This window comes from Kogia breviceps, chromosome 14 (assembly GCF_026419965.1).
Source record: "Kogia breviceps isolate mKogBre1 chromosome 14, mKogBre1 haplotype 1, whole genome shotgun sequence".
Lineage (NCBI taxonomy): Eukaryota > Metazoa > Chordata > Mammalia > Artiodactyla > Physeteridae > Kogia > Kogia breviceps.
In genome coordinates, this window is record NC_081323.1 from 69,635,470 (window position 1) to 69,661,047 (window position 25,578).

Sequence of the window (25,578 nt, forward strand, 5' to 3'; positions counted from 1 at the left end):
GGAACAGGGTGCCGTGGGTATGATCTTGCGTAATAGATCACAAGTTAGAGTTTCAGGTTTTCCCTCCTCTAGTTTACAGACATACACAGGACTTACATGTTTTCTTCTGAGTACAAAGTTAAACATATACTTGGTGCAAAATTTAGCAAGGAATGTCTGAGTTCCCTGTAATTCCCCTTTGTAGGGAAAGAACCACTCTTACGGTTTGGTATGTATCACTCTAGAATTGTGTCTGCTGATAATAATGACATCAGCAAACTGGCTCTTTCCTGTGCCAACAGATTTCATCCTCTTACCCATTCCACAGGTGAGGAAACTCAGGCACAGATTGGTGAAATAACTTGTGCAAATTCACTGTATTAGCATAAGGCACAGGTCGCGTTGCTTAACAGACAGACCCACAGTTGTGTGCTAACTCGAAATGGTTTCCTTTTGTCTCATCTAACAATCCCGCTTTGGTGGGGTCTCGGGGTGGGCTGGTGCTTTGCCTTCTTAAGTCATCCAGAGGCCTGGTTCCTTCTGTCTTTTTGCTCTACCACCTGCCGGGAGTTGCCCTGGACTACATGGTCAGATCTGGCTCACTGGCAGATGTCCACCTTACAGCCTCAGGAAGGCCAGAGAAAGAGAGGGCAGGCTGGAGTTGCATCATCACTGCTGCTTGCTTCCTATTGGCCAGGCTTAGTCACATGGCCACACTTAGCATCCAGGGGAAGCCCAGTGATGCCATCCCTACTGAATGACTGTGCATCCTGTTAAAGCTCAGGGATGGGGGGTTATCTTAGTCCATTTGGGCTGCTGTAACAAAATACCACAGAATGGGTAACTCAAAAACCACAGAAATTTGTTAAGTCCGAGATCAAGATGCCAGCACGGTCATGTTCTGGTGAGGGCCCTCTTCCTCGTTCATAGCTGGCATCTTCTTGCTGTGTCCTCACATGGCAGACAGAGTGAGGGAGCTCTATGGGGTCTCTTTTATAAGGGCACTAATCCCATTCATGAGGGCTTCTCTCTCATGACCTTATCACCTCCCAAAGGCCCCACCTCCTAATACCATCACCTTTGAGGGTTGAGATTTCAACCTATGAAATTTGGGGGGATACATTCAGGCCATAGCAGGGGTTTTCATTCTCAAAGGAAAAGGGGAATGGATTCTGGGGACAGTCAACAGTTTCAGCCTTTCTGCTCCAGCCTCTTATCAGAGGAGGGTTCCGCCTGGGCCCTGTCTCTGACTCCCCTCCCCCCTCCCGCCACCTTCCCGCCAGGTGGACATCATGCAGATGTGCGTCATAGAGCTGAAGGAAAGGCTGGGCCGGCCTCTCTTCCACCTAGAGCACTACATCGAGGGCAAGTACATCAAGTACAACTCCAACTCAGGCTTCGTCCGCGATGACAACATGCGCCTGACACCTCAGGTGAGGCCCCTGCAGAGGCCCATGCCCCGTCTCAGCAGACCTCGGGTCCCTCCGAATTAAGCAGGGCTCCTTCCTTTGTCTTTGCCTCTGCACGGCTCCTCCCTGCAGATAAAGGGCCCCCAACATGGGCAGAGGTGGGGTGTTGAAACCTCTCAGAGCAGTGCCTGCCAGTGTTTGTGCAGCCCACAGCCTGGTCTCTTGTGGTCACCTTTTCTTTCATGTCACCCCACAGGCCTTCAGCCACTTCACTTTTGAGCGTTCCGGCCACCAGCTGATTGTGGTGGACGTCCAGGGTGTGGGTGACCTCTACACCGACCCACAGATCCACACCGAGAAGGGCACTGACTTTGGAGATGGCAACCTAGGTAGGCAGGGAAAGCCAGTGTGTCCACGGAGACCACATTCCCCACAAAATCTCCGGGCTCTTTGTTCACCCAAGAAAGCAGGCCGAGGTAATATATGGGGCGCCCCAAGACTGTGGAGATGGGAGCCTGGGGCCTCTGGCTCCTGCCAGTTTAGCATGCTTTACACCTGCCCCTGCCACATTTAGGGTGCTCAGAACCGCCCTGCCCCCGTCCCAAAGCAGAGCAATGCTCCAGACCCCCTGCTCTGCTGTGTCCACAGGTGTCCGCGGGATGGCTCTCTTCTTCCACTCTCATGCCTGCAACCGGATTTGCAAGAGCATGGGCCTCGCTCCTTTCGACCTCTCCCCAAGAGAGAGGGACGCGGTGACTCAGAACACCAAGCTACTGGTGGGTACCCAGCGTGAACCTGCTCAGACTGGCAGGGCCCTTCTGCTGCCAGGACCCGCAAACTGTATTTCCTGTGTGCTGGTGGCTCAGGCCCTGCGATGCTTAATTGAAGAGTACTGGGGCCAGAAGACTCTTAGCCCTATCTGTGTCCCTCGTCCCTCTTGAGCCAATGCACACAGCCCTCCTGAGTATCTCCACGAATAGAGGAACTGGGGTCTGCTTGATTTGGGCCCCCCCCCTTTGTTTTTTTTTTTTTTTTTTTTGGCGTTACGCGGGCCTCTCACTGTTGTGGCCTCTCCCACTGCGGAGCACAGGCTCCGGACGCGCAGGCTCAGCGGCCATGGCTCACGGGCCCAGCCGCTCCGCGGCATGTGGGATCTTCCCGGACCGGGGCACGAACCCGCGTCTCCTGCATCGGCAGGTGGACCCTCAACCGCTGCGCCACCAGGGAAGCCCATTGGGCCCATTTTTGCCCAGAGTGAGGGGACCAGGTGTGTACAGATAGCGAGTGGGGTGGGTGGAATGTGGTTTGTGTGATGTGTTGACAAATGGCTGGAGTAGACTTGGACCTGTCTCACTGAGTACCTCACCGTGTCCAGGATGTGCCCCCATCCCCACCCCCACTGCATGGACCAGATATAAGACAATATTGGCAAAGACCAGCTTGGGATTCTGGAGTGTATCCGCCAGCTCAGGGCTGTAAAGCATGGGCAGCGCTTCTGGGATTGCTGGCCCTCTGAGCTCCTGTTCCTTCTAAGAAGGATGCCCCTTCTTAGAGGCCACTGATTCGTTTTAGGTTTTCTGCCAGCCCCTTAATAGGCACAGTTGGGTGCTGTGGCTGAAAGGGCCTCAGGTTTCGAGCGAACAATCGGCAGCAAGAAGAGCCCCTCTTTCCCAGAGGGCGCCTGTGTGACGTGCATGTCCCTGTTAATTCTCCAGCAATCAGCCCAGACCATCTTGAGGGGGACAGAGGAAAAGTGCGGGAGCCCCCGGGTGAGGACCCTCTCGGGGAGCCGGCCCCCCCTGCTCCTTCGCCTCTCAGAGAACTCTGGAGATGAGAACATGAGTGACATAACCTTTGACTCTCTCCCTTCCTCGCCATCTTCTGCCACGCCGCACAGCCAGAAACTGGACCACCTTCGTGAGTGATGGTTTGGCCCCTGGGCATTGTGATCGGAGGGGACAAGCACAGGTAAAACAGGGCTAAACTGGCTTTCACTTATGTTAGAAAATCAGACATGCCAGCCGAAAAGATTGATGGCCCAGATGGTTTTACGGGTGAGTTCTTTTTAATAAGCTTTCAAGATGCAGTCATCCAAATGCTGTAAAAACAGCCTTTGTTGTAGAAAACAAGGTAACATTTTTCAGAGTGTTTTATGAAATTAGCAAAAACTTTTATACCAAAATTTGACAAAACACCGAAAAAGAAAACTATATCCCAACCTCAGGTATAAATATACAAGGCAGGGCTTCCCTGGTGTTGCAGTGGTTGGGAATCCGCCTGCCAATGCAGGGGACACGGCTTCGAGCCCTGGCCTGGGAAGATCCCACATGCTGTGGAGCAGCCAGGGCCGTGCGCCACAACTACTGAGCCTGTGCTCTAGAGCCCGCGAGCCCGCGCACAGCAGCGAGGACCCGATGCAGCCAAAAATAAATTTAAAAAATTTTTTAAAATAAATAAATATACAAGGCAAAAATTCTAAATAAAGTATTAACAAATAAAAACGAGTATCTTAGGGAATTCCCTGGCGATCCAGTGGTTAGGACTCCTCACTTCCACTGTAGGGGGCGTGGAGGGGGGGGGGAAGACTGGTACCTTAAAAGAATAGTCTGTCACAGCCAAATAGGGTTTTTGCAGGAATCTGAAAGTTGTTCAGTGTTCAGAAACCAATTAACATCATATGAACAGGTCAAAGGAGAAAAATGGGCATCATTATTTCCGAAGTTGAAGTGACAGAGTTTGCTCGTGATATGGATGCGGGGTCTGCAGGAAAGAGGGGAGGCAAGGCTGACCCCAAGGTTTTGACTTTTTTTTTTTTTTTTTTTTTTTTTTGCGGTATGCGGGCCTCTCACTGTTGTGGCCTCTCCCGTTGCGGAGCACAGGCTCCGGACGCACAGGCCCAGCGGCCACGGCTCACGGGCCCAGCCGCTCCGCGGCACGCGGGATCCCCCCGGACCAGGGCACGAACCCGTGTCTCCTGCATCGGCAGGCGGACTCTCAACCACTGCGCCACCAGGGAAGCCCTGACCCCAAGGTTTTGATCTGAAGAACTGGCAGGATGATGGGGCCATTTATTCAGCTGGAGGAGGCCCCAGGGAAGCAGGAGAGGAGGATTTTAATGTCAGATATTAAAGAAGCCTGTAAATTCACCACTGAAAGGCCTGGGGAATAGTCTGAAGCAAGAGTTGACAAACCTTTTCTTAAAAGGCCAGAGAGCAATAAGTATTTTAGACTTTGTAGGCCATGTGGTCTCTGCATTTGCAGCATAAACGCAGCCATTGACAATACTTAAAACAAATAGGTGCGGCTGTGTTCCAGTAAAACTCTATGGGCGCCGAATTTTAAATTTCATATAATTTTCACATATCACAAAATACTATTCTCCTTTTGACTTTTTTCAACCATTTAAAAATGTAAAAAGCATTCTTAAAAACCATGTGAGAATAGGAGACAAGCCAGATTTGGCTAGTGGCAGCTTAGGACAGGAGATAAAGACTGGGATGGTTGGTTTTTAAGCCATCTAAGGCTTCTCCCATTTGTAGCTACTCATTGGGCCCCAAATATACAAATGGCATGCCTTCCTTCACAACTGCACCTCACTGAGGTCTGACCATAGGTCAAGCACCTGATGCTTATCAATACATAACACAATTGTGTTTGCATTATGACAACCCCAAGGAGGCAAACCTGTTAAGCCGCTTGCTCAGGACCCCACAGCTGGCGAGTAGAGACTCTGGGTAAGTTCTCGAGGAAGAATTGTGTCCCCACCCAGGTGCTGACAACATACATTCTTCACCCATTTTTGTACTTTATAAATTTAAAATAAAAAAGGCTTGGCGGCAGCTGTAGGCTGTAGATGGGTCTTGTGAACTGTTCCAGCGATGGAGCTGGTGCCTTACTCCATTTTCTCCCTGCTCAGATTGGCCTGTGTTCAGCGACCTCGATAACATGGCACCCCGAGACCCCGACCCTCTGGACAACCACCGGGTGAGTAGAGGGGGGTGGAGGAGCAGGGTGGGGTGGAGTGGACTCCCTCCCCCCGGGAACTGAGGATGAGACCTCAGATTCAGAGGTGGGTAACCCAGGTCTGCTCCGGGCACTGGCAGGAAGATACAGGCGCATGGGGGGAATCCCAGCCACCTGCCCAGGACAGCATTTTGTCTGGGAAGAGCTGGGTCTATTCCAGTTCCTGGAGGTGGTTAAAGCAGAGAGAATCCAAATCAGCAATAATGCACCCTTCTGGTACATGCTGGGCTTGGCCCTGGGTTTGGTTTGGCCGCATGTTGTGTGGCCAAGCTATCTTGGGGGACAGGGGGCTACGTTGGGTCTCCGATGTGTAACTTACAGCACAAGTAGCTGTGATGCTCACAGCTTGGATAAGCAGAACAGGTTTCCTGCAGCCTCTGCGTGACTAGCAGTAAGAAGCTGTAGATGACGTATTTGCATTCAGACAAACATATATTATGGTGTGAAATTAAAAATTCATTAGAATGTTTTAAACAGACTTCACAGACACGTCACACTTGCACAGGCCACAGCATCTTAAGCTGCACTCTCAGCTCCAAAGGTTCAACTTCGCTCCTGACGGCCTTTCAGAGTTCTTGAGCGTGAACAAAAAATAGGAATAGCTGACACATATGGAATCATCACTATGGACAGACACTGTTTTAAGAGCTTGGTAGATAATTCTCATCTAATCCTCACAACAACTTATGAGATAAGTAGATAATAGTTTTTATTCCTTTTATTTTATTTTATTTTTTTAAGCATCTTTATTGGAGTATAACTGTTTTACAATAGTGTGTTAGTTTCTCCTTTACAACAAAGTGAATCAGTTATACATATACATATGTTCCCATATCTCTTCCCTCTTGCGTCACCCTATTCCTTTTAGAATAGGTTTTACGTTTTCCGCTAGAGCTAGGATGAATTTTAGAATTTCAGAGTAGGTTGAAGAGGAAAAGATTCAGAAAATTACAAGGTGAAAAGTCTCCCTCCCACCTGTCCCCTCAGCCACCTGCTTATCCCCAGCATTAGCAGCTACTTAGACAGCGCCCTCATTATCCCTGATCTAGAGACGGGGAAACTGAGGCACAGAAAGGTAAGCCACTTGCTCACGGTCACTCAGTGATGGAGCCGGCGTTCAAAGCCAGGCCATCTGGCCTCGAACCCACCCTCTATACTGCTGCCCTTTGCTTTTATTCTCTACCGTTTCTCAGATGCGGACACTGAGGTTTGGAGAGGTTAGCTGCCTTGCCCAGGGTCTGACCTGGGGAGTGCGGAGCTGGGGTTTCAGTGAGGCTCTCTGTTGCCCGGCTTGGGAGGGGTTCCCAAGGGTGGGACAGGGGGCCCAAGGTCATGCAGAGAGTGGGTGCGAGGAGGGGGCTGCCTGGAGCTTTTAGGTATAGCCTGTGATCCAGTTTCAAAAAAAACCTTTCACTCAGCACACTGAACACTTCAGTTTGGTAGTCTGTAAATTATACCTCAATTAAAAAAAATTGAAATCGTTTAAAAAAAAAAAGAACAGCTATTTGGCTCACACAGAACAAAGACCTGGGGGAGGGCGGTAGGAAGCCTGTGGTGCTTCTAGAAACCAGGGCAGGGGCCTTTTTAGAATAGCGCAGCTCCTTTGGGTGGAGTGGATCCTGGCCAGACCAGAGGCCAAGGATTCCATTGTGTATGTTCCGTGGCGCCCATCTGTCTAGGAGACTGATCCAGGTTTTACGCTAATGGTAGTGATACCAAGCTTCTTTTAAAAATATATTGACTTAAGTAAAATAAAATGGTTTATTTAAAGAAAAATAATAAAAGAGGAGTATGAATTCATGAGGAGAGTGTTTTTTTGTTTGTTTGTTTTTTTGTGGTACGCGGGCTTCTCACTGTTGTGGCCTCTCCCGTTGTGGAGCACAGGCTCCGGACGCGCAGGCTCAGCGGCCATGGCTCACGGGCCCAGCCGCTCCGCGGCATGTGGGATCTTCCCGGACCGGGGCACGAACCCGTGTCCCCTGCATCGGCAGGCGGACTCTCAACCACTGCGCCACCAGGGAAGCCCATGAGGAGAGTTTTATCTGGAAGAGGAAGAGAATGGGATGTGGAGGGGACTCATAAGAGGTCTAAATTTCAACAGCAATGTTTTAATTCCTTTTAGAAATAAAAGATCTAAAGTAACTTAGGCCTAGTGTTAAGAGTTGACAAAACTTGGCAACAGGTGCACAGGAGTTCATTTTAGGATTCTCTGTTCTTATTTGTGTGTTTGAAATGTTTCTCAGTTTCTCAATGAAGGAGGAAAAAAATAAAAGTTTTAGCTGAACAGTGATGCAGGTGACATGCGGATATGGCCAGAACTCAACGTTGGTAGACAAATGACTGAAGTTTTAGAGATTCTAAATTATACCAGGTTCCTTTTCACAACAGAACTCAGATCTAGAAGAATAAAAAATATGCCCAGGTGATGTGTGCGGTTTTGGCAGAGGGCTTAGTTGTAGTAAATAATTGTTCCCAGTGCTGCATTTTTTTTTTAAACATCTTTATTGGAGTATAATTGCTTTACAATGGTGTGTTAGTTTCTGCTTTACAACAAAGTGAATCAGCTATACATATACATATATCCCCATATCTCCTCCCTCTTGCGTCTCCCTCCCACCCTCCCTATCCCACCCCTCTAGGTGGTCACAAAGCCCCGAGCTGATCTCCCTGTGCTATGCGGCTGCTTCCCACTAGCTATCTATTTTACATTTGGTAGTGTATATATGTCCGTGCCACTCTCTCACTTTGTCCCAGCGTACCCTCCCCCCGCCCCATGTCCTCAAGTCCACCCTCTAGTAGGTCTGCATCTCCAATGCTGCATTTTTATCCATGCATCGTATCCTTTCAATCAGGCTTTGTTTTTCGTCCTGTGAAATGGGTGAGTCACTCTTAACAATGGCACATATTACGATCCACACTCTGAGTGTGACATCTCATTTCATCCTCACAGCTGCTTGATGAAGGTAGCTATAGTGAATCCCCATAGCTAGGGAAACCGAAGCTCAGAGAGGCTGAGCAGCTATTCAGAGTCGTAGCTGGTGAGTTACGAAGCTCGGATTTGAGCCTAGGCAGTCTGGCTCCAGAGCCCGCATTCTTCGCCACTATTTTTTTTTACCGCTCCCTTGTCACCCAACCAGCAAGGGTAGGAGGAAGAGAATGTTGTGGGGTGATGGGACAAAGGAGAGAAAGCCCATGGCTGGGATTCCAGATATCACCACCACCGGGTACTCAGAGGACCACTGAGACCCTAGGGCCATCTTTTCTCCACAGGACTCCGAGAACAGTGGAGACAGCGGATACCCCAGTGAGAAGCGGGGTGAGCTGGATGACCCAGAGCCCCGAGAACATGTAAGGAACCCCAAGGAAGTGAGAACAGAGTCCCCCTGTTGCCTAGTTGTCCAGGAGGATAGAGAGCTGGGACGGAGGGGGGAATGTGGTTGGGTGGTAAGAGCATAAAGTAAATTAATAAATCATTTCAGTTAAAGATAAATGCAGGGCAGAAGATAAAACAGGGCAATGTGGACTAGTAAGTTTAGTAAAGAGACAAGCATGGGGGATTGGACACCGGGTTGAATATGGCGGACACATCTTACAGCGAAGCTGGACCTCTGGTTGCTAAGCAGAGAGGATGCTGAGCAGGGTGGGCCAGGATGGTGCTGGTAGGTTGGAGGGCCCAGCTCAAAGGCACGGGATGAACGATGCCTTACGGTATCTTTTCAGCAGCGTCCTGGTGAGGGTGGTCTTAGGCAGTATCAGCCATGTAGAGGTTTTGCCAAGTGCCAAAATGGAGCATAAGCATTACGGGCAGTCTTGCCGGGAGCCTCTGGTCTCGGCTTTGTTACTGCGAATCTATATAGAGACAGGTGATGGGAGCTTTGGCTAAGCGAAGCACTTGGCCCCGTTCCCTTGGTGCCTGTCTGCTGGGATCCTGTGCCTTTGAGTCGGTTCCGTCCACGCACATGGTGAGAACGAGAGGGAGGCTGCGGCCACCCCAGCACATCAGTCCTGCCTGTTACCCAGCATCCTCTCTGCTTGGCAGATGAAGGCGCCGGCTTCCCGGGGGGGGTGCCGAGCCAGTTCCCTGGGGAGGATCCCCTGGGAGGGCTGGACCAGTTCCCCAGGAGGAGGTTCTTGGGAGAAAGGCTGCTGTTTGGATCACTCTAATCTGTGTCTCCATCAGGGCCACTCAAACGGTAACCGGAGGTATGAGTCGGACGAAGACAGCCTGGGCAGCTGCGGACGGGTAATGTGCCCCCGGGAATCCTCGTCGTGGCTGCGTGCTTGCCTTTTTCAGACTCTGTTTCTGATTCTTCCCCCTCACGTCATGTCACTTCTGCCCGCCCAGGTGCTTCACATGTCTCCTAAAGGACGATTTTGCAAAGGAGCCAATCCCCTCGGCAAATACTTTTTGAGCTCCTGGGTGTGATGCTGCGGGATCAGCGGGGAGAATTAGAGAAGATCAGGATGGCCTGTCCTGGAGGCCACAGCTCACAACGCCTTCCAGTATACATTAATTTACCAGGGAACTCTAGGGAGTTCCCTGGTGGCCTAGTGGTTAGAATTCCGGGCTTTCATTGCCGTGGCCCGGGTTCAATCCCTGGTTGGGGAAGTGCGCACAAGCTGCGTGGTGCAGCCCCCCCAAAATTTAATGCTTGCAGCCACCCACTGAGACAGGCTAATGTTATTCATCCTTCTTTGATGTATGAGAGAAAGGGGGTCTTAAGCGACTCTCCCCAGGTTACCCGGCTAATAGTTGGACGAAGTATCTCAGGTGATTATCCTCAGGCCGGTGTGGGAAAGACCAGCCTCCGAAACGCTCTTCTCTAGCTGACTCGGAACCACATTTTGAACCTCTCACCCTCCAGCCTTTGCTAAGGCGAGTCTCTCTCCTGCCTGCAAGGTCCTTCCTCCCCTGTGGTCATATCTCCTCAGGCCTGTCTGCTCTCCCAGGCTGGACCCCAGGGGCACCTTCTCCAGGAGCCTTCCCTGATCCCCAGGGCAGGCTTGACTCTTGCTGCTTCCAGAACACAGATTATTTATCACGCAGTGTTTCCTAACCACAAGGTATTTCTCAGTCGGGTCAAGGCCACAGCGTGGTGTGGAGGCAGGGTCGTTCGATCCCAGCACCACTGGCATTCTGTGCTGCGTCATTCTTTTTTGTGGAGGACGCCCTGTGCATGGTAGGATGTTCAGTGTGTGTACACAGACATACACACACAGCAGCCTGGCTCTGTCCTGCGAGAACTTTGGACAGGGGTGTTTTTAGCTGGGAGACGTGCATTTGCTGCCAGGTCTGAAGTCAGGCTCTTCTGGTGCCTTGTGTGGGGAGCTGGCAGAGGAGCAGCTCAGGGTAGAAACTCCCCGACCTAAGTCAGATGGATAAGTGAGGAGACACTTCTTTGAACTGCTGCAGTGCAGTGTGCTAGCCTTTGTGTCCTGTTGCTACAACATTCCCTCAGTGCCCACAAGCTGGCATAATTCAAGTGACTGGAAATGGAGCCGGGTTTGTCCAAGAAAACTTGACACCGCACAGGTCTGCACCCCTTAACTTGCCAGGCCGACTTTCGCAGCTGGGAGGGTGCGTCCATCCCCAGCCCCTCGCTTCTCTGGCCTGTAAATGCCCGGTCCTCCCTTCAGGTCTGTGTGGAGAAGTGGAATCTCCTCAACTCCTCCCGTCTCCACCTGACGAGGCCTTCAGCCGTGGCCCTGGAAGTGCAGAGGCTCAATGCTCTGGACCTTGAGAAGAGAATTGGGAAGTCCATTTTGGGGAAGGTAGGGTGATGCCCTCTCTGCATTTACCCGGCACCTCCCCCAAGAAGCACTTCCTCCCCCAGGCTGGCTGGGAGGCCCTCGGCTGCGGCTGCGGCCTCCAGGCAGCCAGGCCCACCTGCCGTCTGTGTGGCAGGTCCATCTGGCCATGGTGCGCTACCATGAGGGCGGGCGCTTCTGCCAGAAGGACGAGGAGTGGGACCAGGAGTCGGCGATCTTCCACCTGGAGCACGCGGCCGACCTCGGCGAGCTGGAGGCCATCGTGGGCCTGGGACTCATGTACTCGCAGCTGCCCCACCACATCCTGGCGGACGTCTCTCTGAAGGTGAGGGGGGCGGGGGCTCAGTCAACCCATCACCCTTCCCTCCCTGGGTTTATGCCTCAGAAATTTCCCGAGCATCAGTTTGGGACCAGGCACTTCCAAGTTAGTTGACGCTGATAGAATTGGTCTCCGGCCTTGGGGACTGAGTGGAAGGTGACAGTCACGTTCCCAGGCAGTTGCGACGTGGTGCGGTGGGAGAAGCAGAAGATGCTACTGCAAATAACTGAGGGAGGGGCCGTAGCTGGGGTTTCTTGATTGGCGGTTCCAGCTCTGTCCCTAGTGGCTAGAACAGACCCGGCACACACTAGATCATCAGCATTCGTTTGTGGAACGAATGAATAAAGTGATCCCTAAGGCAGACCTGCAGGCCCAGTGGAGTCAGTCAGGCAGAGGGGACAGCGCGGGCCCAGGCCCTGGGGAGACAGGGTTGTGGGGTGAGAGGACAGGAGGCGATCCGTGCAGCCGGAGTGTGGAGCGTGAGGAGAAGGTGCAGGAGATGAGGCTGCAGAGGGGCCCGGGCAGGATGGGTGTGATGGGAATCCGTGAGGGTGTCTGCTCCCTCATCACTCCCCTGGTCTGTGGGCACAGGGGACAGGACCTGACGTGGCCTAGGGAGTGTGATCCTTTCCTTAGAGAAGTTGAGAGGCCCTTGGTGTGCACGTGCTGCCAGCGTAAATGTCTCCAGCTCTGTGTCACGTGGGCCAGGCTTGCAGCCGGACGAGGCTGGGCTTGGTGTGGGCACAGGGCACCAGCCCTCCTCTGTGAGCCTCGCCATGGCCCAGCAGGTTGGGGGTCTCAGACTGGAAGAGGGTGTGGGAAGGCACCCAAAAGTCCTTGATTTATTTAACTGTTAAAATAGTTAGTACATTCATGTGACTAAAAGTTTTTTTAATGTGAAAAGGTTTACAGTGAAAAATCTCCCTCCCACCTTTTCCTCCATCTTCTCATTCTCCTGATAACAGGTAACCATCATTATTAGTTTCTCACATGTAATTCCAAGAGGGTAGTCATTTCCTAGGGCTGCCATAACTCATAACCACAAACTGGGGGGCTTAAAACAACAGAAATTCATTCTCACGGTTCTAGAGGCCAGAAGTCCAAAATCAGTGTGTTGACAGGCCATGATTTTCTAGCTTCTAGTGACTGGAGGCCATCTTGGGGGTTCCTTGGTCTGTAGGTACATCACTCCAATCTCTGTTTCCATCTTCACATGACCTTTTCTCTCTGTGTGTGTGTGTGTGTGTGTGTGTGTGTGTGTGTGTGTATCTCTGTGCCTCTGTGTCTCTTTTCTTACGAAGACACCAGTCCTATGGAGTTTAGGGCCCACCCTACCCCAGCCTGCCCTCATCTTAACAAGTTACATCTGTCTGTTTGGAAAGACCCTATTTCTGCAGTGTCCTGCAGACTTTTTCCCTCAGTGCTGTAGAGACAGCTTCCTCATTCTTTCTGACAGCTGAGTAACATTCCATTGTACCAGGTACTTTATTTAACCTGTGCCCTGTTGATGGACACTTGGGTTGGTTCCATTCTTAGGATATCTCAAAAACTGCTGCAGTGACCAGACTTGGACATATTAAGTTGAACCATTTTTGTAGGTCATGAAGGTAGAATATTGTTAGTTTCATATGGTTCGGTCAAATACATCCTTTGGCATGCGCTCAGGGGTAACGTACAGCCATTTTTATTTCCTGTTTTAGATGGTGAAGGACGCGCTTGGTTGGGGGAGGGGATTTGACAGGAGGATGATTTGTTCCTCTTCCTCTCGTCTCCGTGCTCCCTGAGGCGTGGAGCATGAATATATCTGAGGAGTGGACTGACTGTATCTCATTTAGCCAGCGGTGTGCTGATAAGTGCTTAACAACTGGCTCTTGCGGGCGGGGAGGGAGTGTTTGCACATATATGTATGTACGTTTATTATACATCTACTTGTAAGTTTATTATACATTTACTGATGTGAGGGATGTGGAGCATACAGTTTACAAATCATAAAAATTCTCTGTTGTGAATTCTATATAGTCAATAGATCCTCACAGAATGCCTTCGCTAATTTTTGTGGAACTCATGTCTGTAGCCCACCTTTGGTTGCAATTGACGGAAGCGTGAAGTTCTGACATTAGATACTGGTTGATACTTTCACTTACTTTGGTAAGATGAAAATGAAATAAGAAAGTCCTTTGTCAGGGTTGGAACTTCATTTATTTGCTGCTGATACCAGCAACTTCTTTGCTGAATCAGACGATAGTTTTAAATACTGAAGAATGTTTCTCCAGTTTCTTGTGCTAGTCACAATGTAATGGCTGCAGACCCAGCACACTTTCAAATTAGTCTGCATCATTAATATGTTTTGCCATCTCGCGGTATAACTGCTTCTACCATGGCCAATGTGCAAGCACTAAGATGACATCACTGAGCACGGAGCTGCAGGAAACGCACGGCAGCACGCCATTATATAGCATTTCCATCACGAAGATTCCACAGACTGGTGGTTCTCGGCCAGTCATTTTGCCGCCTCCTTCTCCAGGGGACGCTTGGCAGTGTCTGGAGACGTCTTTGGTTGTCACAACTCTGGGAGTGCAAGTGGCATCTAGTGGGTAGAGGGCAGGGATGCTGCGAAACATCCTACAGTGCACAGGACGGTCCCTGCAACACAGAATTATGTCAGCTAAAATGCCAGTAGCACCAAGGTTGAGAAGCCCTGAAATAGATATAAATAACCTCAAGAGGACAGACAACAGTAAAACGTAGTAAAATAATTAGGAAGTGATGAGCTTTGGGTATTTGTTACCTTTCATCTAATTGTAAGTTTACATAATTTAATTTTTAATAATGGCTGTGTTTTACGACTGGCTTGCTTTCACATCGGTTCTCACAAGCCTGCAGAGCCGGCTCCAGCGTACCCACTGTGTTTGGCCTGTTCTCCCAGCATCTGGCACAGAGACGACACTCAGAAGGGTTTGAGGCCTGAATAAAGGAATGCCAGGGTCCAGGATGAGTGGTTAGGGGCCAGGACTGAGGAGACCACTCTCGCTGAGACTCCCTGGTAACTCTCCCTGTGCTCTCAGGCTGTTTACACGAGCTGCACCCGAGCACCTTTGTAAAGGGATGTAGAAGCTATTTCAGTTTTCTCATCTGCAGGTGTCCCAAAGGGCTTTCTCTCCAGGACAGAATCTGGCAGCAAAGAAAACCATGGCCACATGCCCTGAAAGGCTGCTGGCCCATCTCCCGCTTTCCCCAAAGCCCCCATTCTTAGGACCTTTTCCTGTTGTCTTGCTAAGACATTCGTTTATCCAGCACATGCTTTCTGAGTATCTCCTACACTCTGGGCACCATCCTAGGTTCTTATTCACAACAGCAAACTTTTCAGGCAGATAAGGTTGTAATACAGATAATAATTAACAAATGAAAATATTTCCAACAGAAGTAAAAATAACTGACCTTTATTGAGCACTGCCTGTGCCAAGCATTGTTCTTAAGTGCTGGGGGGAAATTGTGACAGGGAATGAGATCAGGAGGGACTGGATACGGGCTTCCCTGGTGGCGCAGGGGTTAAGGGTCTGCCTGCCAGTGCAGGGGACACGGGTTCGAGTCCTGGTCCTGGAAGATCCCACATGCCACAGAGCAGCTAAGCCCATGCGCCACAACTACTGAGCCTGCGCTCTAGAGCCCGTGAGCCACAACTGCTAAGCCCGTGCACCACAACTACTGAAGCCCACGTGCCTGGAGCCCATGCTCCGCAACAAGAGAAGCCACCACAATGAGAAGCCCGCACACCACAACGAAGACCCAACACAGCCAAAAATAAAAACAAATAAATTTTTTTTAAAAAGAGTGGATAGGCCTCTTCTTATTAGGACGCTGATTCCAGCTGCAAGAGAGGCTTGGAAATGTAGTTTTTAGCTGGTCAGCCATGTGCCAGCAAAAATATGGCAGAGGAGAATGGATATGGCAGACAACTGGTAGGCCCAGCTACACTTCTTGAATCCTGAAGGTTGAGAAGGGCCTCATAGGCTGATAGGAGGGCTTTGGATTTGTCTCCGAGTGAGATAGGAAGTCTTAGAGCAGCTTTGATAGAGTAACATGACCTGACCTGGGCTTAAAGCATCTCTCTGGATGGATATCGGAGAAGCAGGATGGAAGCAGGTGGGAATGTAGAGTAGTTCAGCCACTGTGGGAAACAGCTCCTCAAAAGGCTAAACGTAGAGTTATATGTGACCCAGCAATTCTACTCCTAGGTATATATATCCCCCAAAATAAAAACATACATCCACACAAAAACTATGCACACAGATGTTCATAGCAGCATTATTCATAATAGCCAAACAGTGGGAACACCCCACATGTCATCATCTGATGACTGATGAACAGATAAACAAATTGTGATATATTCATACAATGGAATGTTATTTGGCCATAAAAGAAAATGAAACACTGATAGAAGCTGTACGAATGAACCTTGAAAACTTTATCCCAGGGCTTCCCTGGTGGCACAGTGGTTAAGAATCCACCTGCCAATGCAGGGGACACGGGTTCGAGCCCTTGTCTGTGAAGATTCATTCCCACATGCCGCAGAGCAACTAAGCCTGTGCGCGACAACTACTGAGCCTGCGCTCTAGAGCCCGCGAGCCACAACTACTGAAGCCTGTGTGCCTACAGCCTGTGCTCTGCAACAAGAGAAGCCACTGCAATGAGAAGCCCACGAACCGCAACAAAGAGTAGGCCCCGCTTGCTGCAGCTAGAGGAAGCCCACGCGCAGCAGCAGCGAAGTCCCAATGCAGCCAAAGATAAATAAATTAAAAAAATAAATTTATTAAAAAAAAATTTACGCCAAGTGAAAAAAGCCAGTCACACTAAACCACATGTTTTTTGTTTTGTTTTGTTTTTTGGCTGAGCCAAGCATGATGCGAGATCCTAGCTCCCTGACCAGGGATCGGACCCGCGCCCCTTGCAAGGGAAGTGCAGATTCTTAACCCCTGGACCGCCAGGGAAGTCCATAGACCACATGTTATATGATTACACTTATATAAAATGTCCAGAGTAGGGAAATCTCTAGAAACAGAATGTAGATGAGTGGTTGCCTAGGGCTGGGTGGGATGGAACAATTGGGAGGTAATGGTTAGGGGGTATGTGTTTTGAATCCTTCTTGGTTTGATGAAAATATTCTGAAATTGATCATGGTGCTGGTTGCACAATCTGTGATTATGCTAAGAACTACTGAGTTGTACACTTTAAACGAGTGAGTTGTATGTTATGTGAATTATATCTCAGTAAAGGTGCTAAAAAATGTAAAAAGAATTGGAAGCAGGGAGCCCCTGCTGGAGGCGAGAGATGATGTGGTCTCTGGAGGAATCAGAGCAGATAGAGGAGGGCGAGCAGGAGTGAGCTAAGCTTCCATTTCTCCCTGCCTGATGGGAACCCCCAGGAGCTCTTTGCAGCGGGGGAAGCCCTGTTCTCTTTTTCACGATGTGCAGTTCTACAGCAGCCCCAGCCTGGAGCTCTCAAAACTTCAAGAAACAGGGAAAAGATTGATGAGTGAGATTCTGGCAGCCCCTCCTGTGTAAGCCTCATTTCCTTTTCTCTCTCCCGTCTTTGGTTTGTGTTAACAGGAGACAGAAGAGAATAAAACCAAAGGATTTGATTACTTACTGAAGGCAGCTGAAGCTGGCGACAGACAGTCCATGATCTTGGTGGCTCGAGCCTTTGACACTGGCCAGAACCTCAGCCCAGACAGGTACTGTGGCCATGGCTCAGGTGACACTGGTGGGAACCTGGGCTGCAAGTGGGAGCTTCCCCTCCGGTGTTAGGACAGACCTGGGTTCCAGATGTGGCTCCCCTGAGTACCAGCCAGGTGACCATGGGCAAGTAGTTTTACCTCCCTGGCCTCAGTTTCTTCACTGTGTAAAATGGAAACTATTATAGAACCTGCATCCTAGGGTGGTTGTGTGTCATTGTGTGAGGGTTAAATGAGACGCTGCCTGTAATCCTCACTGTGCCTGGCACATAAAGTGAGAGATAAATGGCATCTTAGCCATTTTATGTAAAGATTTGCCTGAGAACGGGTTTGAAAGGATATGTAGCATCAGGTCCAGAGCGGTTGTCCTTAGATGTTAGAATTAGGGGTGATTTTAATTGACTCTTCCTACTTTTGTTTTTATTCTTACTATTTTTCACTTCGGAGAGGGAGGGGAGGGAAGGAAGCAAGCTCCAGAGCGGAGTTCAAGCCTGGTGTGAGTTTTCCAGAGTGGTTAAAACTCCTGATGGTTACAGCCCTGCAGGTGTCAACAGCTTTTCGGTTATCCCTCTGGCAGAGATGCCAGGACTGGATCCTGCGGTGGGAAGAGAGGAGAATGGTGGCTTCATCTCGGCTCTTTGGCTTGACCAGTGGGAGGTCCCAGAAGTCCAGGAGCAGAGGACGGTTGGGGGAATTGAACTCTTAGTGGGACCCATTGCTCACCCTCCGTGGCTCCCAGTGGGTCTTGGCTTCCTCCTGTTGTCCTCGGGCGCAGGGAGAAGGGTGGGCGCATTCATTGTCTAAACCTCCAGGGTTGGGGCAGTTTGGCAGTTCCCTCCTCTGTGGGTCAAGTTTTCATGTCCCCCTCACTGGGTTTAGAAGGAAAGTCAGGGCTGTGGGTCTGTCATATCAAGCTCTCAGGGTCTAAAACGTCTGGCATACATGACATCCTGCCTGAATTACATGTCATGCAAACGTTTGTCAGCTATCCACTGTGTTGTGGCGGTAATACTCCCCTATATTTGGATGCACTTTCATATCTGTGATTTTATTTCACTGAGAACTAGAATTGGGTCTCCTGCATCTCTTCAGTCCCAGTGCTTCATGCAGGGCCTGGCTCAGTAGTTGTTTGAATGAATGAACCAACACATCTCTTTGACACAGACAGGGCAGGCATTTGGGGGCTTACTTTATGGATGAGTAAACTGTAGTTCTGAGAAGTGAAGGGGCTTGTCCATAGTCAAGTAGCCAGTAAGTAGTGGAGCCAAAACTTTGGTCTTTTCACCTCTCCTCCAGTACATTAACCTGCTTCTTAGGGGACTCAGAATTACACTGGCATGGAGGGGAGGTAAACAAAACAGACACGACACAATTGTGTCCTATCAAATGCCAACATCTGTGGTGCCCATTGAGTGCAGTGGGGAAGCACCATGGCATGGGTGTGGGGAGCTGGAGCTGGGCATTGAATATCTGTATCTGAGGCCCTGAAAAAAAATCTTTGCTGTATGTGTTTTCTCTTTATGTCCTCTGTCTACTTTCTCTTTTTAATTTGAGACAATAGGCTTTTTGTTTTTGATTTGTAAGAATTATATATATATCTATTCCCCCCCACCCCCGCACCGTGTGGCATGCAGGTTCTTAGTTCCCCAACCAGAGATTGAACCCATACCCCGCTGCAGTGGAAGCGTGAAGTCCTAACCACTGGGCCACCAGGGAATTCCCTGTAAAAAATTTTAATATATTAAGACTGTTGACTCTAGTATATGAGTTGGCTTTAAAAATTTTTTCTGAGATGGCTACCAAAAAAAAAAAAAAGATAGTGTTAAATTTAAAAAAATAAAAAATAAAGGCTTCCCTGGTGGTCCTTTGGTTAAGACTCCGCGCTTCCACTGCAGGGAGCGTGGGTTCGATCCTCGGTGTGGGAAGTTCCGCATGCCACAAGGCGTGGCCAAAAAAAAAAGAGAGATGGCTATCATAGATTTGGGGGGGCAGGGGATGGCACATGTGCCACATAATGACCATTGTTTATTGGGTCTGGGGACATGCTGGTTTTTAATATTTTGTAGTTAAATCTATCAAGATTTTCTTCTATAGCTTCTGCTATAGTCTTTTTCGTACTCTTCTTCCTCATTCCAACCAGCTCTAGCCTCTTCCATTCAGGGAGCATTAATTGAGGGTCAGCTATTTGCATTTTAAGGGGTTTTGACCCCCCTAGAAGTTACCATCTAATAGGACAAGGAAAAGTCATTGGAAATTCCAAGGCAGGGTAGACATGCTAACTGGTGGGTGCAGAGTTGGGTAGGGGAGCGAGTAGGCCCTTTTCCTCCTTTTACATTTAATGTGTTGGGGGAATTCTGCCTTGCCCTTCAAGACTGGGGAGTGTCAAAGCTGAAAGAAGTGACATTATCTAGAGTTTAGTGGCTTCCAATCCACTGTGAAAACCCTGTTTTTTTGGGTGTGTCACCAGTAGTTTTCAAATAACTTTCCTTTTTTATAAAATAAAATGGAGTCAAGGTTATCTCCTGACACCATCCTAGCCAGCCACTTCAACAGACACTTAGAGAGGCTGTGCTGTTTGCCAGGCCCTGGGAATGCAGTAGTGAATAGAACAGACAAGGTCCCTACCTTCTTGGGGCTTCTGTTCTAGTCAGGGAAACCATAATAAGCAAGTAAATAAGTAAACAGGAGAATTACAGATTGAGGTAATTATAAGAAATAGGGTGTTTGGGGACAGCATCTCTGAAGAAGTTAAGCTGAGGTTGGAGAGAGGAGGAGCCAGTTATGGGAAGAGTTGAAGGAAGACATTCTAAGCAGAGGGGAGCAGCAGGTACAAAAGCCAAGGAGCAGAGACAGGAGCCGGCGCGTCCGGGAGGAGAACGTGACCCAACGAGCCTGGCATATGGGAGGAGGTTGACAGGAGCTAAGACTGGAGGGTAGAGCCAGGTCCATATATATATAGCTGTTGCTCCTGGAACATTTCATGAGGCCCATAGACCTTCTTATCTGTGTCTCTCTTTGCTCCTTCCCGATGTACTCTAAATAGTTACTCACATGTTTGGTAATATGCATTAGTACACCCCAAGGAAAAGAGCCCACTGCTCTGTTTGCTCTTTATTTTCTATTGTTCAGATTCAGCTGGAACTTGAATTTAGCATACGCCCTTGATGGTTTGGCCATTCATGTGCTGCAGTAGGAGAAAGAGTTGAGGGTAGAGGGCAGAGCCAGAAGGGGGAAGTCAGCTATTCCGGGTAAACTCTGCATTTGCTGGAGTAGAGCCAGAGCTGGCCAGAAGAGGCAGAGCAAAAGATGGGGCTGAATGACTGCTGTGAGAAGGTTCTGGAGGCCTCGACAGAGAGTCCCCCACCCACCTTCTCTCCTGTGTGAGTCATAGGGCAAATTGGCTGGGATACCAGCCACTGCTAATGCAAAAATCACCCATACGGTGATTTTTAAAAAAAATTTTTGCCTTACTGTGCAGCTTTCAGGACCTTGGTTCCACGACCAGAGACTGAACCCGGGCCACGGCAGTGAAAGCACTGAGTCCTAATCACTGGACCACCAGGGAATTCCCATAGGGTGATTTTGTGCAAATGAGGAAAATGTTCCCCTTCTTCAAATGCTCTACTTCCATCTGTTGGAAAATTGTTGTACTATACCAATTTTTTTAGGGAAAACTGCTTGACCACTATTGTAATAAATATGTAAGTCTACAATGTAAATGACACCCTTTAGATGTGGTGGCATTGGGTACTGTGGGTCCTGAATCATAGGTGGTGGCCCCATAGGGATTCCTGACTTACCCTTCCTGCTGATGGACCTCCTCCTTCCTGCCTTGTTGCTATGGTAACTTCCCTCTTTTCCTCTGTATCTCTTGGCAAGGTCCCAAAGCTGGCCAGAGGCTCTACTCTGGTACAACACTGCCCTGGAGACAACTGACTGCGATGAAGGTGGGGAGTATGATGGGATGCACGATGAGCCCCGGTACCTGCTGCTGGCCAGGGAGGCAGAGATGCTGTTCACAGGCGGCTGCGGGCTGGAGAAGAACCCACAGAGAGCAGGTAGGGCCTGGCAGACCTGCCCCTGGGATGGGACAGTGGTAGACAGTGAGACATAATTCCTGTCTCTCTGGGAATTACAACAACATGCAAGACTGAGTCTCTTCTTTCAATTCTGGTTGGGAGAAAGATTTGTACTGGCCCTGTATTTTTGCCAGGCTGGATACCCATATGATGCTGGCTTAGAAGAGGGCTTTATGCAGTTGGTAGGCAGACGAACATTTTTATATTTTAATAGTCAAATATTAGGAGTTTGGGAGGTTTGTTTTTAATTCACAAATTGAGCTGACATTTTCATAACATAAAATTCAACATTTTAAAGTGTAAAGTTCCGTGGTTTTTAGTATATTCACAGTATTATGCCATCATCAGCACTACCTAATTCCAGAACATTTCCATCATGCCTGAATGAAACCTGGTACCTGTTAGCAGCAACTCCCTATTTCCCCCTCCCTCCATTCCTGGCAACCACTAACCTACTTTTCATTTTTATAGATTTACTTATTCTGGTCATTTCCTATAAATGGGATTGTATAATAGGTGACCTTTTGTGTCTTGGCTTCTTTCAAGGTTCATTCATGTTGTAGCATGTATCAGTACTTTATTCCTTTTTATTGCTGAGTAATATTCCATTGTATAGATACTACATTTTGTTTATACATTCATCAGTTGATTCACACTTTTATATATATATGAAATATATATATATGTGTATTTTTGGGGGGGCTGCATTGGATCTTTGTTGCTGCGTGTGGGCTTTCTCTAGTTGCGATGAGCGGGGGGCTACTCTTCCTTGCAGCGTGTGGGCTTCTCATTGCGGTGGCTTCTCTTGTTGCAGAGCACAGGCTCTAGGGATGCGGGCTTCAGTAGTTGCAGCATGCGGGCTCAGTAGTTGTGGTGTGCGGGCTCTAGGGTGCGTGGACTTCAGTAGTTGTGGCGTGCAGGCTCAGTAGTTGTGGCTTGCAGGCTCTAGAGTGCAGGCTCGGTAGTTGTGCATGGGCTTAGTTGCTCCACAGCACGTGGGATCTCCCCAGACCGGGGATCGAACCCGTGTCCCCTGCATTGGCAGGTGGATTCTTAACCACTGCACCACCAGGGAAGTTCCTATATATATATTTTTAAATAACATGATAGACATACTGAGCTCCTGATTTCACAGGTATAGGCTGAGGCTAAGTTTAAAAGTTTTTTTTTTAAGGTGGTGTAACAAAATCAAGCAAATAATACCGCAACTCTACAATCCTTTATTTGAAACTTCTAAATCCAAAAAGCTCTGAAAACCAAGTGTTTTTATATGTTTTGCACAAATTCATTTGGTGGCAAAACCTGTCCAGAACTGAAATGAGGTTGTTCATAATTTTTATTTCTTATAGTTTATCTTTTCTACTTTCAATTTGCCCTGTAAAAGCCCTCAGCCTGATTCTCATTGGCTCAGTTGGAATCACCTACCCATCCCTAAACCAATCACTGTGCTTATTGAGATGGCTTACTCTGATTGGCTGTGCCTAAATGTGGACCAGTCCCTGTGGCCTGGTGGGGAATGGGAAAGTGCTTTGATTGGCCAGGCTTGAATCACATGGCACCCAGAGCCCGACCAAGATTATGTGGAGGGAGAGGCAAGAAAGGGTAACCTCAGGGTGATCTTCTAGAGAGGGGGTCGGGGACACTGGGTGGCAAAAATAACAGGTGCTTTACATCTTTGTGCCCCACTTTACTTTCTTTCAGGCGACTTGTACACCAAGGCAGCCGAGGCAGCAATGGAAGCCATGAAGGGCCGGCTGGCCAACCAGTACTACGAGAAAGCCGAGGAGGCCTGGGCACAGGTGGAGGAATAGCTTGCTGGAAAAATCACTGCCAGCCAGTCGCAAGCTAAAGGGCTAGGAGTGGGGGAAAGAAAAAGACTTCTTTACTTATTTAGGATTGTTTTGGGGCCGGAGGAGGCAAATATTTTTAGTGTGTTGTAAATCAACTTTTGTATTTTATTGTTGACTCTTGAAAATGTCTTTGCTACCAGTGGAGACACTGCAGCTGTCCCCTAGGGCAGCATTTTGGGGGAGGGGGATTGAAAAAGCAGCCTAATGAACCAACATTTCTCTTTGAGGTTCTTCTTCTGTGTTTTGTTGTTGTTATTGTTGTTTTTTGTCATGAGATGTAAGAAAATGTATCTTTTCTCCCCTGGATGGAAAATACTAAGGCTTTGCTCATCGGCCTTTTCAGGCTGGGCTGAAATCTCAGGCCCACAGAGCCTGTGTTTCCTGAGTCAGGATGCGATGGGGTGCGGTAGAGCTGCACATTAACTATCCAGGGGGTGTGTAGTGTCATGACTTAGTGCAAAGCCTTCTTTCTCAGAGCATTTGGAAGTGTGGTGGCATTTTTTGGTGGATGTGAGCCTGTACATCACCCAGGCCCCCTTCTGCCGTGGGGAAAGACCTGCACACTGTTTTCTTTTTTGGGGGGAATCTTAGTTCCCCAACCAGGAATTGAACCCCGGCCCTCAGCAGTGAAAGTGCCGTGTCCTAACCACTGGCCCACCAGGGAATTCCCATGTTTTCTAATCTTTTAGTTTACTGTCCTTCCTGAAATGCAGCTTATTTTCTGGAATACAGCCAAATTCCATTCTGAAGCATGCTCTCTACAGTGGGCTTTACAAAACAGGTTTGATTTTTATGTGCACACTTTGACTACCTCTAACTCCTCCATCAGCTACTGTGCACCTTTTGGGGTGCACCTCAGAGCTTTTACACGTAAGGACAGTGGCTTGGAAAGTTGGAGCCTGCCCTCCAAGCAGACATGTACCCTGCATCTCAGTGGCAGCACCCACAATATACTGAAATACCCTTTGTACCATATTCCTCCGTATTTTCTTAGCACCTGGCGTTCTTATGAAGAATCTGCTCCCCAACCCCTGTCCTTGGCATTTTCTGCTTGAAGCTTGGTGATTTTCTTGTTATTTGCAGCAGAATGCTTTCAGCAGCAGTCCCTTGAGATTTGTCTAAGCTGTTGGAGAATGAAAGGGCAAGAACTATAAACACTCTTTAATTCCAGTGGTTTCCCCAGGGCCAGGCTATGGCTATCTGTATCTAATGAGCAGTTCTCTTTAGAAGGAATTCAGATTTAACACCAGTTTGATTTCAGTTGGTGTTTCAAATAGCAAAGAAAACAGACTGCTTGGATCAACCCCAGGTGCTAAAACAGCCTCTCTTCCTTTGTTTAAAAATGAAAACATAAAAAAAAAAGAGGGTAACATACAAACCATTCTTTTTTTTTTTTTTGGCCGCACCACTCGGCTTGTGGGAACTTAGTTTCCTGACCAGGGATTGAATCCGGTTCCTCCTGCAGTGGAAGGTTAGGGTCCTAAGCACTGGACCTCCAGGGAATTTCCATACAAACCATTCTTACCTGTTTACTAAGACAGGTCCTTTAGCATGTTAGTGTTAAGTACTGTGAAGTCATGACCGTGTGCATGCACTAGGTTCCAAAGTTCAGAGTGTGCCCTAAAGGAAAAATCAGGCAGAGTCAAAATTACCCTTGAAAAATCCTGTAGAGCACCTATAAATGACAGTATCCCTGTTTTTGTATTTGGACTCATCACAACCAGCTTCCTTTAGAAGTTGGAACTGATCACCCTTTTTCCGTTTGCACAGATCAAGTAGTTGGCTTGTCTTAAGTTGTTTGTGTATTTTAAACCAGTGCATGTAGTTAATTTGCATTTGTTAAATGTAAGTTAGAAGCAACTTTATTTTGAGTTATCTCTTCAAAGGTGTCAAGCCTCATAAAATTCATGCTTTTGGGGGCTTCCCTGGTGGCGCAGTGGTTGAGAATCCGCCTGCCGATGCAGGAGACACGGGTTCGTGCCCTGGTCCGGGAAGATCCCACATGCCGCGGATCAACTAAGCCCATGAGCCATGGCCGCTAGGCCTGCACGTCCGGAGCCTGTGCTCCGCAACGGTAGAGGCCACAACAGTGAGAGGCCCGCATACCGCAAAAAAAAAAAAAAAAAAAAAAAAAAAAAAAAAAAAATTCATGCTTTTGTTAGTTCAGCCAGCCTCCTTGCTCTTTGAGATTTTATTATGCAAATCATTTATGTTCCCTGACTACCTGTCTCATTTCTTTTTTTTTTTTTTTTTTTTTTTTTGTGGTACGCGGGCCTCTCACCGCTGCGGCCTCTCCCATCGCGGAGCACAGGCTCCGGACGCACAGGCCCAGCGGCCATGGCTCACGGACCCAGCCGCTCCGCGGCATGTGGGATCCTCCCGAACCGGGGCACAAACCGTGTCCCCTGCATCGGCAGGC

General features: G+C 48.8%; 1 protein-coding gene across 1 annotated transcript in view; it reads left to right on the top strand.

Moving 5' to 3' along the window:
• The window catches only part of EEF2K (eukaryotic elongation factor 2 kinase), a 58,658-nt gene extending 35,273 nt beyond the window's left edge, over positions 1 to 23,385 (top strand). Inside the window, exons 7-18 of the mRNA XM_059036975.2 lie at positions 1,263 to 1,412; positions 1,645 to 1,777; positions 2,037 to 2,164; positions 3,104 to 3,305; positions 5,305 to 5,372; positions 8,682 to 8,759; positions 9,592 to 9,654; positions 11,049 to 11,183; positions 11,317 to 11,505; positions 17,106 to 17,230; positions 21,110 to 21,288; positions 23,011 to 23,385. Coding sequence (XP_058892958.1) covers positions 1,263 to 1,412; positions 1,645 to 1,777; positions 2,037 to 2,164; positions 3,104 to 3,305; positions 5,305 to 5,372; positions 8,682 to 8,759; positions 9,592 to 9,654; positions 11,049 to 11,183; positions 11,317 to 11,505; positions 17,106 to 17,230; positions 21,110 to 21,288; positions 23,011 to 23,120 — 1,560 coding nt within the window. The 3' untranslated portion in view covers positions 23,121 to 23,385. The remainder of the gene's footprint in view (positions 1 to 1,262; positions 1,413 to 1,644; positions 1,778 to 2,036; positions 2,165 to 3,103; positions 3,306 to 5,304; positions 5,373 to 8,681; positions 8,760 to 9,591; positions 9,655 to 11,048; positions 11,184 to 11,316; positions 11,506 to 17,105; positions 17,231 to 21,109; positions 21,289 to 23,010) is intronic.
• The last annotated feature ends 2,193 nt before the right edge of the window (positions 23,386 to 25,578 follow it).